The sequence below is a fragment of the Sinocyclocheilus rhinocerous genome, unplaced genomic scaffold, assembly GCF_001515625.1.
Source record: "Sinocyclocheilus rhinocerous isolate Xijiao unplaced genomic scaffold, SAMN03320098_v1.1 scaffold1791, whole genome shotgun sequence".
Classification (NCBI taxonomy): domain Eukaryota; kingdom Metazoa; phylum Chordata; class Actinopteri; order Cypriniformes; family Cyprinidae; genus Sinocyclocheilus; species Sinocyclocheilus rhinocerous.
In genome coordinates this window covers 49,649-64,715 of record NW_015635059.1, presented here as the reverse complement: position 1 = coordinate 64,715, position 15,067 = coordinate 49,649, and the positions used below count along the sequence as shown (strand labels likewise).

The 15,067-nt window shown below is 36.7% G+C and overlaps 2 protein-coding genes across 2 annotated transcripts in view; one reads left to right on the top strand and one right to left on the bottom strand.

Moving 5' to 3' along the window:
- Window positions 1-296: 296 nt before the first annotated feature.
- Window positions 297-9,393, bottom strand: LOC107746556 (adapter protein CIKS-like). Its single transcript, XM_016560812.1, has 9 exons — window positions 9,214-9,393; window positions 6,604-7,142; window positions 5,142-5,184; window positions 4,924-4,988; window positions 3,948-4,045; window positions 3,796-3,864; window positions 3,599-3,715; window positions 756-830; window positions 297-526 (listed from the first exon to the last, which is right to left on the bottom strand). Exons 2-9 carry the CDS (start codon window positions 7,127-7,129, stop codon window positions 380-382), a joined length of 1,140 nt encoding a protein of 379 aa, XP_016416298.1. The 5' UTR covers window positions 7,130-7,142; window positions 9,214-9,393; the 3' UTR covers window positions 297-379.
- A 2,305-nt stretch (window positions 9,394-11,698) lies between these two features.
- Window positions 11,699-15,067, top strand: part of LOC107746554 (CLIP-associating protein 1-like) — a 52,652-nt gene continuing 49,283 nt past the window's right edge. Inside the window, exons 1-2 of the mRNA XM_016560810.1 lie at window positions 11,699-11,821; window positions 14,397-14,817. Coding sequence (XP_016416296.1) covers window positions 14,623-14,817 — 195 coding nt within the window. The 5' untranslated portion in view covers window positions 11,699-11,821; window positions 14,397-14,622. The remainder of the gene's footprint in view (window positions 11,822-14,396; window positions 14,818-15,067) is intronic.

The following is a 15,067-nucleotide window of genomic DNA, read 5'->3' as shown; positions in this document are numbered from 1 at the left end:
ATATTTAAATAATTTGCCACTGATGATTCAAACGCGGGTTTTGAGCAGTGTAGAGTAGCGCTTGTTGTTTGTCATTTCTCCGATCACAAATGCAGACATGGTTTTATGTTTACGCGGCGCGATTCAACGCAACGCGTAAAAAGTCATTATAATCAGTAATTATGTCCTCGCTGGATGCAACAAATGCCTCGTTTATAATGGGTTTTAATGTTTTTGTGTCGTCGCTCCGGCCGGACAGGGCATCATCACAAACCGCATAAACACTTTTCATTACACCAAATACACCAAATAATGTTTTTTTAGCAACACCATATGACCCCTTTAATCGTGGCTGATGTTGGTTCTGGGTCATTTGTCACAGTGGAAGCAGGACGCTGCTCTAAAGGGGAATGGAGACTATGGTCGGCAGAGGGCCGATGGGAGGAGGGTTGTATTTCTCCACACGCATCAACCTGCGCAGAATATCGTCCCGATCTTTCGGCCAGCTGTAGACGTGCGTGTTTTGCAGCCAGGTGGGAACGTAACACTGAGAACGAGAAGAAAACAGGTCCTTTGCTGTGAGAAATCTTACAGAAGCTGAAATGATGTCGGTATTTGCTTCATTAATCATGATTCGACGGTTCAGTGCATTGCTCTGTGAAGTGTAGAGAATGTGGGACTAGTTGAACCCGTTTAGTGCTGTAACAAGCTCACAAACATGCTTTGATCCACTGAAATACTTGGGGGTAAACTGCAGTGTGCTGAATTTCACAAACCTTTTTAGCTCCCGGGAACAGAATAGGAATGAACCTGTAGTTCCTGCAGCCGTTCTGAATGAATTCGCTCTGCAGCTGATGGAGGAAATCAAACATATCGACAGTGTCACAAATCTGTTTTTACACTAGAATTTAACAAGCGTAACCAGAGCGACACACTCTCTTAACCGAACCCTCGCAATTATATTATTATGCTTGTTTTGACTAAGGCAGCACATGCAATCCCAGAATGCACTGCAATGACCTCGGTGAAATATTTCATCCAAAAAAAATTATTCTATTCAAAACATATGAGCAACTAAATTAAAATAGTTTAATTTAATTAAAAAGTATTATTAATATTAATAATAATAATAACAATATTGCTGTTATTATTATTTTAATGCATTGAATATTTGTGCGTGCAAATTTTTTTTTGTTATTTTTGTTCACACTAAACTATTGGAATCAGCAAAATAATAATAATAATGATTATTATTTTTATTTTATTTTTACTGAATTTTTAATTTCTGTGTGCAGTGCATTTTTATGCTTATTAAAATATGACATTGCATGCTCATGCTAAACTCTATTGGAATTAGCAAAAGTATTAATAATAATAAAAACAAAATTATTATTATTAATAAAAATTATTGTTATTATTTTATTGCATATGATAGTTCTGTGTGCAATGCATATTTATGCTTATTAAAATATCACATTGCATGCTCATGCTAAACTACTGGAATTAGCAAAAGTATTAATAATAATCAAAACAATATTATTATTATTAATAATTATTATTGTTATGATTTTATTGCATATTATATTTCTGTGTGCAATGCATATTTATGCTTATTAAAATATCACATTGCATGCTCATGCTAAACTCTATTGGAATTAGCAAAAGTATTAATAATAATCAAAACAATATTATTATTAATAATTATTATTGTTATGATTTTATTGCATATGATATTTCTGTGTGCAATGCATATTTATGCTTATTAAAATATCACATTGCATGCTCATGCTAAACTCTATTGGAAGTAGCAAAAGTATTAATAATAATAAAAACAATATTATTATTATTAATAATTATTATTATTGTTATGATTTTATTGCATATGATATTTCTGTGTGCAATGCATATTTATGCTAATTAAAATATAACATTGCATGCTCATGCTAAACTATTGGAATTAGCAAAAGTATTAATAATAATAAAAACAATGTTATTATTATTAATAATAATTATTGTTATTATTTTATTGCATATGATATTTCTGTGTGCAATGCATTTTTATGCTAATTAAAAGATCATATTGCATGTTCATGCTAATCTCTATTGGAATTAGCAAAAGTATTATTACTATTAGTAGTAGTAGTAGTATTAATTATAATAATAAAAGTAATCATAATAATTATTATTTTAATGCATTCAATAATTGTTTGAACAAATGTATTTTTATGCTTATTAAAATATCACATTGCCCGTCCATGCTAAACTCTATTTTTATTATTAATTAATTAATTATGATATATTATTATTAATAATAATAATTCCTAAAAAATACACAATAATAATAATAATAATAATTATTATTTTAATGCATTCAATGCATTTTTGAGCTTATTAAATTATCACATTGCATGCTCACACTAAAGTTATAATAATAATAATAATAAGAATTATTATTATTATTATTTAATCTATTCAGTATTTCCTAAACTTTACTGGAATCAGCAAAAGTATTATTGCAGAGCTTCTATTTTAGTTTATTTTGGGACCTGTTTGTGGATGTACACAGTGTTTGACGTTCTCTCGTCGCCCTCCACACTGGCATTAATGCCTGATATGGTCTCGTAATACCTCAGGCTGATGATGATGATGATCAGGTAATCTTTCTGCAGGGAGAGAGAAAGACACACTGTAACTGTAGCTGTTTAGAGGATGATGACGTCACTTCCTGTCTCTGCATGTTTACCTCATTGAGATATCGCTCCATGCAGTCGATCTTACTGATGCTGTTCAGCTGCTGCTCGAAAACATCAATCTGTGCACGAAGACACAAGAATCAATCCAAACCCACAGAACTAGATCGAGATCAAACCCAAAGCTACAAAATGATGGCCGTACATGCGTGTCAAAGCCGTTGCTCCTCAGCAAAGACACGAACTTAATGATCTCCTTCAAATGCTCTTCACTGTCGGCCTCGTACGTGACGAAAACTTTCCCTGTGTGGAGAAAAACAAAGAGTAGGTCAAACCGCCTCAAAACAACATATGAAACTTTGCACTGTATTTTTCCTGTTGCATGAAATGACCATATAATCATTATTATCTAACAAAGTCGGAAATTAACGAGGGTTTAATTAAATTAAATCTATCACAGCTGTCGCAATTCAAAAGGAAAGAAAACTGTCAATCCGCGGAATTACATTCAGATCTAAGCACATAGAATAAGGTTGCCTTTTACACATTGTTGTTGTTGTTTTTTTGCAGCGTAGAGCATTACAACCAATCACACGTGTTTCTGTTGAGATTATGAATGCAATGGGCCAATCAGAGCTCAGCGCTGAAAACGCCGGGTTTTGTTGAGTGCACGCACAGCTCTTTCGCAGCTTCACTGATTATAACAGGAGATTTTGCATAAGTTGCGCTAGACTAGACTAACATCATGAACATTATTATTAATTTTTTATTATTATTAGTAGTAGTAGTAGTAGTATTGTGTATTATTAATTATTATTATTTAATCCATTCAGTATTTCCTAAACTCTATTGGGATCAGCAAAAGTATTATCAATAATAATAAATGAAAGCAGAGCTTGTATTTTAGTAAGTGAGGGTTATATTGGGACCTGTTTGTGGATGTACACAGTGTTTGACGTTCTCTCGTCGCCCTCCACACTGGCATTAATGCCTGATATGGTCTCGTAATACCTCAGGCTGATGATGATGATGATCAGGTAATCTTTCTGCAGGGAGAGAGAAAGACACACTGTAACTGTAGCTGTTTAGAGGATGACGACGTCACTTCCTGTCTCTGCGTGTTTACCTCATTGAGATATCGCTCCATGCAGTCGATCTTACTGATGCTGTTCAGCTGCTGCTCGAAAACATCAATCTGTGCACGAAGACACAAGAATCAATCCAAACCCACAGAACTAGATCGAGATCAAACCCAAAGCTATAAAATGATGGCCGTACATGCGTGTCAAAGCCGTTGCTCCTCAGCAAAGACACAAACTTAATGATCTCCTTCAAATGCTCTTCACTGTCGGCCTCGTACGTGACGAAAACTTTCCCTGTGTGGAGAAAAACAAAGAGTAGGTCAAACCGCCTCAAAACAACATATGAAACTTTGCACTGTATTTTTCCTGTTGCATGAAATGACCATATAATCATTATTATCTAACAAAGTCGGAAATTAACGAGGGTTTAATTAAATTAAATCTATCACAGCTGTCGCAATTCAAAAGGAAAGAAAACTGTCAATCCGCGGAATTACATTCAGATCTAAGCACATAGAATAAGGTTGCCTTTTACACATTGTTGTTGTTGTTTTTTTGCAGCGTAGAGCATTACAACCAATCACACGTGTTTCTGTTGAGATTATGAATGCAATGGGCCAATCAGAGCTCAGCGCTGAAAACGCCGGGTTTTGTTGAGTGCACGCACAGCTCTTTCGCAGCTTCACTGATTATAACAGGAGATTTTGCATAAGTTGCGCTAGACTAGACTAACATCATGAACCGACATGTTTGTCTGTATATGACGTGACAAAACGTTTTATATGTATTCTATTAATCGACATTAATAATCACTTATAATATCAAGCGCAAAAATCGACAATAATGATTTTTGTCATAACATTGCAGCCCTACCCTGTACTGAGTCCCTATTTTTTTAAATGTAGCCAATAATTTATGTACAATTTTAACAGTTATTGGTGATTTAAGTCATTGGTTAAATGTAAGTATTTGACATTAAAGACAACACAGATACAATTAATAAGGTCATTATAAAAACTGTCCGTGTGAATGTAAAAAATGTCCAGGAAATCAATACCAGAGGACAAATATTGCACCTTAATGGAAAAGTTAATTTCTGGCTAACGTTAGTCTATCCACGTTACTGTACGTGTGTGTGTCATGTTGTCGTGCGGACAGGAAGTAGTACTCACTCTGTTCCTGTGGCAGGTGTGTGACACACTGAGTGGCCTGTCTGGAGTTCACAGATGCATTTCCACTGAAGACACACACATACAGAGCAGATCATAGACTGTTAAAATTTGCAAGCCTTCTTTTTTTTCAGCATTCATTCTGATTTGAAAGCAAAAGGTCTTTTGTTTCTGGACCATGAGTGAGTGTCAGTGTTGTAGTATGACGTTACGGGACTCACTTTTCAGCGAAGCGTGTGTCCATTTGTCTGTACTGCATCAGGCCTGTGAAATAAGTAAAAAATGCAGATTCAGAATATAAAATAAGCACATATAGGCTATCAGTGATTCTGAGAGTCTGTGGTTGAATTGGCAGGAGCTCTTACGTGTAGATTCTCTCTCACCTGCAGGGTTTTCTGACTCTTCTGTGAATCAACATGAGATCCAGGCTGTTTTTGTACATGAATGCTTGTGCTGAATTCAGAATTACTGTGTTTAGATGTCTTGCATCAGATTTGGTAGTGTCACGTGACTAAACGAAACATGAGGATTTCTCACGCGCAAATGCAAATGAGATTTATTTTGTGTTGTTTTTGTCCCTTTTTGTGCACTTTGGACAGCTTGCACTTTCGGATTAAAAGGAAATGGTTTTGAAACAACATAGAGGTGAGTAAATGATGGGTGGAACATATTTATTGATTTCTATTTTACAGCCTGATGTTATTGAAGCATGTTTTTTAAGTCTTTTTATTCAATTGTTTTTTTTAGAAAACCATCCAGAAATCAAAATGTTAGTCTGAATAACCTATAAACTTTATTTTTAAGAATTAAATTATAATTTTCCTTCTACCTGAAGTACACTAGTGCTCAAAGGTTTGGGTCGGTAATATTTTTTATGTTTTTGAAAGAAGTCTCTTCTGCTCACCAAGGCTGCATTTATTTGATCATAAAATACAGTAAAAATTGTGAAATATTATTACAATTTAAAATAAGTGTTTTCTATGTGAATATCTGTTCAAATGTAATTTATTTCTGTGATCAAAGCTATATTTTCAGCATCATTACTCCAGTCTTCAGTGTCACATGATCTTCAGAAATCATTCTAATATGCTGATTTGCTGCTCAAGAAACATTTCTGATTATTATCAATGTCGAAAACAGTTGTGCTGCACAATATTTTTGTGGAAACCGTGATACATTAAATTTTTCAGGACTCTTTGATGAACAGAAAGTTCAAAAGGACTTCTGAAATCTTTTTAACATTATAAATGTCTTTACTGACACTTTTGATCAATCTAATGCATCCTTGCTGAATAAAAGTATTAACTTTAATAAAATATAATATAAAAGTTTGTTCAAAGTTATCTGGTCTTAAATAACGTTAGCACAAAAACACTATTTATACATGGTTCATGGAACATTTTATTTCTGAAACATTTTTTTAAATGTTGTTACTTGTTTCAGAATGTTCAGAGAACATTCAAAAGTAACGTTCCCATAAAGTTTGGAATGGAATGTTCCTTTAACACTCATATAACACAAAAAACTGGACGTCTAGAATGTTCAGAGAACATCCAGAAATAACGTTTTCAGAACGTAATGGTAATGTTAGAAAAACGTTCTTGGAACATATTTTTGTAAGCTGGGAATTTCCTTAAAAAAACAAAAAAACATCCCAATCCTAAACTTTTGAACGTAACGCACCTGAGGGTCTGTAGGGCGGCTGATGTCCCGGTCTGGAGCTGTAGTGATGGACGGGAATCATGTGACGCGGCGGGGGGCACGGCGGCCGCAGGTAAGTGTCGGGGTACAAGGTCGAGGGATAGTGGTACATGTTCCCTGATGGAGGAAACGAACGCAGAGATCTGGGATACTCCAAACTTTCCAGACTCGGACTACAGATGCCCGGAAGAGAGTGAGGCCTGCTGGGAAAAAACGAGCCGTCCTCTGAAAGCGTGTGGTAGACGGCAGACGGGAGGCAGGAGGGCAGGCTGTGTGGGGAATCTGCCCTGACGGGACCGTCCCAGCTGGAAAAGGGTGTCTGATGGGCGTATAATGCACACAGAGGCGGCTGAGTGTAGCTCACTGCGTTATGCTGGAGAATGATCTGGGTAGGTTGTTGGATGGTTGTGGAACAGTTGTGAAGGTCCGACTCAAACTCTTCACTCCTGGTTTCGTCATTCTCCTCGGGACAGTTTAGAGACATGTACTGATCGCTGCCGTGGGCCATGTGGGTTGGATATCTGAACATAAGAAGAAAATCAACACATTCATTTCTTCAGATTTGTACGGAGCCCCTACAGGGACAATGATGTCAATACTGGATCTTCTGTCTAATTGGATCACCTGGCAATCATCAACACTATATTTCAGTAATTTTAGGGTGACCATACGTGCCATTTTCCCAGGACACGTCCTGGCCAGGATTTGTTTTGGCTTTGTTTTCCTGTTTTCGTGCTTGCTGAAGGTAATGATCGAAAAGTAGTTTGACCAATAACATGCAAGCATTGTACATAATGGACCAATCATGGCGTGTGAGAAGGTGGGATCTACGGTCAAAGCGATGCAATTACGCATACATATTAGGTGTGTTCGACTTAAAAGCAGTGCGGCTCAGACCGATCAGTGTTTGACATCAAAGTACCTCGAGAGCGTTTCGAAAGCATAACCGTCTGTATGGTACTTTGATGTCATACACCGATCTGTCTGCACACGCAAACAAAGTCAAAACCTAGATATTTTAGGCAATATAGAAATCCTGGCCAGGGAAAATGGCACGTATGGTCACCCTAGTAATTTTGAACATTTCACGGGGGAACGCAATCCCAGCTAACAGGGAAGGTTCTGAACAAGTTATGAACAAACGTTCTTCCAGTATCGTTAATAAAATGTTAATTCAAAGTTATCTGGTCTTTAATAACGTTCTCAAAACGGTTGCACAAAAACATTATTCAGCCATCATTAATGGAACGTTTTTCTAAAACGTTTTGGTTGGACGTTTTTTAAATGTTGCTACTTGTTTCAGGATATTCAGAGAATGCATGAAATATTCCCCTAACGTTCGTGTAGCCAAGAAAAATCATTTTGAAGTTCTTACAGCATACTTTATTCGCTGGAACAGTTTTGCAAGAGAACACACGCAATACTTTTATGAGAGAACGCAAATATTTAGAGTTCGCCTGCAAAACTTTTACGCTCTTCCAAGAAACTAAGCGTTCGCTTGAAAAACTTGTGTTAGAAATAATGAGGTGGGAGGGAAATAATAATGCTTTTGTGAGCGAATGCAAACTTTCTTGGGTCTTTGCAAGAGAATGCAAATGTTTTACAAGCGAACGCAAAGATTTTCTTGGTAACTCAATAGTTTTGCGAGTGAATTCAGTGTTTCTCGTGATGATACAACTTCTGTCATTTATTCAACCGTTGTTGCTTTTTTCTGTGGACTACAACAAAGCATGCTCCACTTTCACTCGCAACAACAGTTCGGTGAGCACAGAAACACACCATATCACAGCAGTTCACACGACTCGTGCATTATATTCAAAGACATGTGGGGCCGGTTGCATAAACTCCTTAGACTAGTCTTAAAAAGTTAGCCATGTAATATACGTATATATATATTTTTTCAAAACTGGTCATAACTTTTTTTTTTAAATCAGTTACAAAAAGGTAGACTGGTCTAATTGGAATTGAAAAGTAAGACTGGTTACACCTTGGCTAACTTCTAGTTGGTCAAACCAGTTCTATAAGACCGAGTGGCTATGTTTAGGGCCCCTGAAGTCAAATGATAGTTTTGGGTGGAGAACAGACTGAAAGGTTTTGTCATATTTGCAACATGACTCTCACGGTCAATGCTTTTGTTGTAAATAACCTAAAAGTGATGAAAATAACATTTCCTTTCCTATTAACTCCTTCAGTCAATAGACTACATCTGCCATGTTTGTAGGCTATAACAGAGCATGTCTACAGTTGTCGTAACTTATAGTGCTGCACATACAGCGCAATTATTTTAATGTTCAGTCTGAGTGCATGTTTGCACATGCTGTGTTTTCATCTTCACCGAATGACAGAAACCAAGAAGACTTCTGAAAGCTGACAGTGACCAGATGACGGCGTAAGAAAGAGGTCAGCGCTGTTTTCTACTGGGGAAAAATTAAAAAAATATATTTTTTACATTTAAAAGTATAAGAAATACTAATACAATAGGCTATAATACAATACTTTATATACACACACACACACACACACACACACACACACACTTAAACCTGTTTACCTATTTGAACTATTTCCAGTTGACTGAAGACAAAAACTCACCTGAGCTCGAGGAGTCACAGTCACTTCAGGAAGTCAAAACGGTTGTGTTTCATTTGACATCTCGAGTCTTGTTTTCTCACAGCGATTTAGACAGAGTTTAGTTTTAGACTAATATAAGGCGTATTTCAATAATAGCTTAATACGTGTCCGTTCGGTGTCCAGCGTCATGTTGTCAAGTGCGTTTCGAACCGAAGGAGGAGGAACATGATTATATATGATGGGCGGAGTAAAACCACAAGAACACAGGTTCAGGGCTGCCAAACATGATGCATATAAAGCTTAAAGACGTAAAAGAAAGCTTAAAACTTAATTAAAAAACATAATATGCCAGATAACAAAAAATGTTTTGCTAACGTTCCCATGAAGTTCTGAAAATACGTTCTAAACGTCCAGTTTTTAATGGTTTTAAAACAGGTTTTCTTCGAACGTTTGCAAATATTATGGGCACGTTACTTTTGAATGTTCTCTGAACGTTCTGAAACAAGTAACCTAGTAACATTTAAAAAACATTAGACGAACGTCCAACTAAATGTCATGTTTGCACATGCTGTGTTTTCATCTTCACCGAATGACAGAAACCAAGAAGACTTCTGAAAGCTGACAGTGACCAGATGACGGCGTAAGAAAGAGGTCAGCGCTGTTTTCTACTGGGGAAAAATAGGCCTTAGTGTAACATCCACCCATGCAGCGTCCCTAAATAGGACACACTGCATTATGACTCTTTATCTCAGCGTGCCAAAATTCTGCAGCCTGTGCAAACCTGCAGACCACAACTGAGACATTATGCCATGCAAGCAGATGCATAAAACACTTTAGCTTTATGCAATATAGATATTCTGTTTGAGCATTTGAGACATGAAGTGATGGTTCATCAGTTTTCAATGCAAATATAAGCCAATAAGTCAAGTGAAAAGGAAGAAGCAGTTAAACATTTGGCATTTGATAAAGACGAAAGATACGCTTTATCACTGATTCAAACGTTTCCTGACACACTTGAGAAAGAAACCAAGCATATATATATAGGGGTGAATACGGGTATTAAATATATATTTGCAATGACTAAATATTTTGGTATTGATGCATATAAAGCTTAAAGACGTAAAAGAAAGCTTAAAACTTAATTAAAAAACATAATATGCCAGATAACAAAAAATGTTTTGCTAACGTTCCCATGAAGTTCTGAAAATACGTTCTAAACGTCCAGTTTTTAATGGTTTTAAAACAGGTTTTCTTCGAACGTTTGCAAATATTATGGGCACGTTACTTTTGAATGTTCTCTGAACGTTCTGAAACAAGTAACCTAGTAACATTTAAAAAACATTAGACGAACGTCCAACTAAATGTAGCTACATCTGCAAGACGTATTTTCAGTCTGCGTGTTTTAGAGTGTTTGCTCATCTGCAATACGTCTATAGGACGTTCAGATGTCAAATAGACGTCTATTATGGGCACGTTACTTTTGAATGTTCTCTGAACGTTCTGAAACAAGTAACCTAGTAACATTTAAAAAACATTAGACGAACGTCCAACTAAATGTAGCTACATCTGCAAGACGTATTTTCAGTCTGCGTGTTTTAGAGTGGTTGCTCATCTGCAATACGTCTATAGGACGTTCAGATGTCAAATAGACGTCTATAAGATGTCTTTAAGATGTTTATGATTTAGAATGTATGTAAAACTGACATCAGCAGATGCTTCCCAGATGAAGAGATCTTTAACAGACATCTTGCAGACGTATGCTATCTGGGTAAAGACCAGACAAATTTGGACGAATTCTTGTAATGCTACTGGAAGAACATTTATTCATTCATTTGAACCTTGCCAGAACGTAAGCGGTTTTATTCTTTTTAATTGACTTTTAAATGTTAACGTTTTAATTTCAGATTGCACACGTCTGCAAGATGTCTGTTGAAGATCGCTTCATCTGGAAAGCATCTGCTGCGTAAAAGCATCTGACAGACGTCTCTAAGATGTCAGTTTTACATTCATTCTAAATCATAAACATCTTAAAGACATCTTATAAACGTCTATTTGACATCTGATAGGAAACGTCCTATAGACGAATTGCAGATGAGCAAAATCATTGTAAAAAAATATGTCTTGCAGATGTAAATGCAGACGTCAAATAGACGTCTCTGTGATGTACGTGTGCTATCAGGTTTTTTTTTCTTTTTAATCAACTTAGGCTGTATTTCACAATTTATATAGGCTAAACTTAAAGAGCAGGAGTCGTCCGTGTGATAATAATGAGTCGAACAGACAGCTGAGGGCGCTCTATCTGCTCTATACTTATTGAGTTGAACTGAACAGACAGCAGAGGGCGCTCTATCTGCTCTATACTTATTGAGTTGAACTGAACAGACAGCAGAGGGCGCTCTATCTGCTCTATACTTATTGAGTTGAACTGAACAGACAGCAGAGGGCGCTCTATCTGGTCTATACTTATTGAGTTGAATTGAACAGACTCCATCTGGCGCATGCGCAGCGTCACCTTCATGTTTCAAGCCGCACAATGGGCGGAGATCTCTGCTGTTTCCTTCCAAAAATCAACTGATGATCAACCCACGGGAAACGGTTCCTATGTAGCGGATTTAGAGCGACATGCCAGGTACGTCCGTTCTCAAACGAGCATTTCCTCGAGCTTATCACTAATTGCGTTCTGACTCAGCTTGTTGTGGCTGGGTTTGGTTAGTGCATGCAGTAAAATTCAACGGGATACATTCTTACAGTCATGCATGCAAAGCAAACATTACATTAAAAGCAGCTGCATCATTTACAGTGTCCATATCGATCATTATTCATTGTGTTGCATGGATTTATTCATTGTAATATCTTAATTTTTGCAAACTGATGTGAAACGAAAGTTAGATGTAGTCAGTCTAGATTGAGATGATAAATTATAGTTTACTAGTTGATATAACTGTGTGCAATGCACATGCAACTAGAAAGAGATGAGAAAATATACGTTAAAAGAGTTAAATGCTGTAGTGATTGAAGTACCATGGTATAGTGATGCTTATACCATGGTACTGAATTGCTATAATTATATGTCATGGTAGCCTATCTATGCATGCATGGAAAAACCAAGGTGCTTTTTTAAATGATGTAGACAAATTTTAAATAGTAAAAAATAGCTAAACATTATTAAAACAAAACGTGTACGTTTTTACTGGCAGATTTCCACACTTTTAAAAACATAAACAAGTAAAAAAAGATCAGTACAGACAAAATACACTTGTATTCTGTGTGCTTATTCTCTGAAACAAATAGCAGTTTGCTTCGCAGGTAAATTTATATTGCTTTAACGATGTTTAGATATCGAAACGCAGGTTACAACTGTTTCTGCAGTGTTATTTTGGTTGTAAATAAATGCATATGATGCTTTTGTATTTTAAAACACGCGAGCTGAGAAATGCGGACGCGAGCGTGTTTGTAAACAGTCCTCGGGCCTCGTGCGGTTCTCGCACTGTTGCTAATAACAACCAACATTCTTCGCCGTTACCAAGCAACGATATCGCGACGCTAGCTGGTGCCGCTAATGTTTTATCGGGTTTTTAGCATGTAATACTCGTTGGGTTTGTTTAGCGTGTAAGTGTCAAGTCCTGTTTATAGTGAGACCTGTTAGCCAGACAGCCGGTGGAATTAAACACTGCTAAAGTTAGATTAGCAATCACAGCAGCTGCTTCGTTAATGTTTAAACTGCTAATGTCCTCAAAAATAGGGTACATGTACATTCTCACGCGTGTTACATCATCTTTTGCATGTGTTTAATTTACAACGAAGTGCTATGGTAATACCTTGTTTATTATGGTATACTTTGAAGTACCTTAAAATGTCATAAATACCCTGGTAGCACACGTACATCTTATTTTATCTATATATTTTTAGAGTGTTTACTCATCTGCAATAGGTCTATTGGACGTTTCCTATCAGATGTCAAATAGACGTTTAGTAGATGTCTTTAAGATGTTTATGATTTAGAATGAATGTAAAACTGATGTCTGAAAGACGTCTATCAGATGTTTGTCCCAGATAGCACACGTCTGCAAGATGTCTGTTAAAGATCGCTTCATCTGGAAAGCATCTGCTGTGTACAAACATCTGGCAGACGTCTCTAAGATGTCAGTTTTACATTCATTCGAAATCATAAACATCTTAAAGACATCTTCTAAACGTCTATTTGACATCTGATAGGAAACGTTCTATAGACGTGAGCAAACACTCTAAAAAATATGTCTTGCAGATGTAATGCAGACGTCAAATAGACGTCTCCGTGACGTACGTGTGCTGGATATATGAAATAATAGTCAGAAAAAAATTATATAGTTTATAAGGATGCAGTTTATTGAAACTTTAGATGGAGTATAATGTAAAATCTACAAATTTTTTTTAAATTTTTTTTGAGTATCATATTTGATTCATCAGGCTTTTAAGGCTCATATAGTCTGATATAGTTAGAATATGGAGGAAAAACAGCTCAATTATTCAGAGATTCAACTGAGGAAAAATATGCAATTTGCTGCAGATGATGATATTTATATAATGAAATTCTGATGCTTGTAATGTAAATCAATGAGATATTTATAACCGTACTTACATAAAAGTACAGCAGATACTTACATAAAACAATATAAATATCAGTCATCACTCTATATCTCCAGTAATCTGTTTTAGTACGATGAGATTGAAATAATGCAATGCAATCCAGTGCTGATCGAGAGCTGAAGAAATAAAGGCTCCTCAGAAGATGTGAGATGTTCTGGAGGCTTGTGAAGATCATTCCTCCGCTGAGGAACAGTGAAAGTAAAGCTTCTGGAAACAAACGCTCCTCAAAAGATCCTGAGGATCAGATTTGAGACTCTAAAACATGATTGATGGAGAATCAAGTAAAGCTGAGCTGCTTCAGTCCAGTAAGTGTTCATCTGGAGATATGACGTTTACTTGATCAAAATCAGTCTAGATTTGACTCGTGAAGCTTGAGTTGAAGCTGGACGTTTGTACAATTACACTAAAAGAGCCAATCAGACGACAGAAGGTGTGGAGTAAGTTTTGATCATTTAGAGGCCTTAAATTTGCATATATATGTTATAGTGTGAAAGTGATCATTCAGTTTTTGGAAGAGACTTATAATACTTGATTTGTGAAAAATGCAACACATATTAATACTTTAATTTGCATTGCAGGACTTAGAGTGATGGACTGGCTGTTTGGCAGGATTTCCTGGCAGAAGGATGATCTGTCGATTATAATATCGTTCGATTAACACATGTTGCACCGGAGCCGCATTCATCGCATCCCACATCCATTCAGGATTCTGTCTTTGGAGTAACAAGATCTAAAACTCAGTTTTCCGGCCAGTATTTGTGTTTTTATGCGTTGGCCTGAGTCGTGGTCCATCTTTGCAAAGTCATGGAGCCCAACATGGAGTACATAGTGGCGCAGGTCACGCAGAAAGAGGTCGGACGTCGGTTTCAAGTGGGGCCGGAAATCATAGACTACATCCTGGACAGACAGAAGTCACATGACCTGGAGCACGATCAGAGCATGCTGGACAGGATGGTGGACAGTCTGGCAACCACATGGGTCAACGCGAGCAATTTCAAGGTGAGAGAGTTTGTAAGAAACTTTTAGTTCACCTACAAATGAAAATGTGCTCACCCTCAGTTCATCCGAGATTAGGATGAGTTTGTTTCTTCGTCAGATTTGGAGAAATGTAGCATTGCATCAGTGTCTCAGCAATGGATGCTCTGCAGTGAATGGGTGCCGTCAGAATGAGAGTCCAAACAGCTGATAAAAACATCACAATAATCCACAAGTAATCCACAGCACTCCAGTCCATCAGTTAACATCTGGA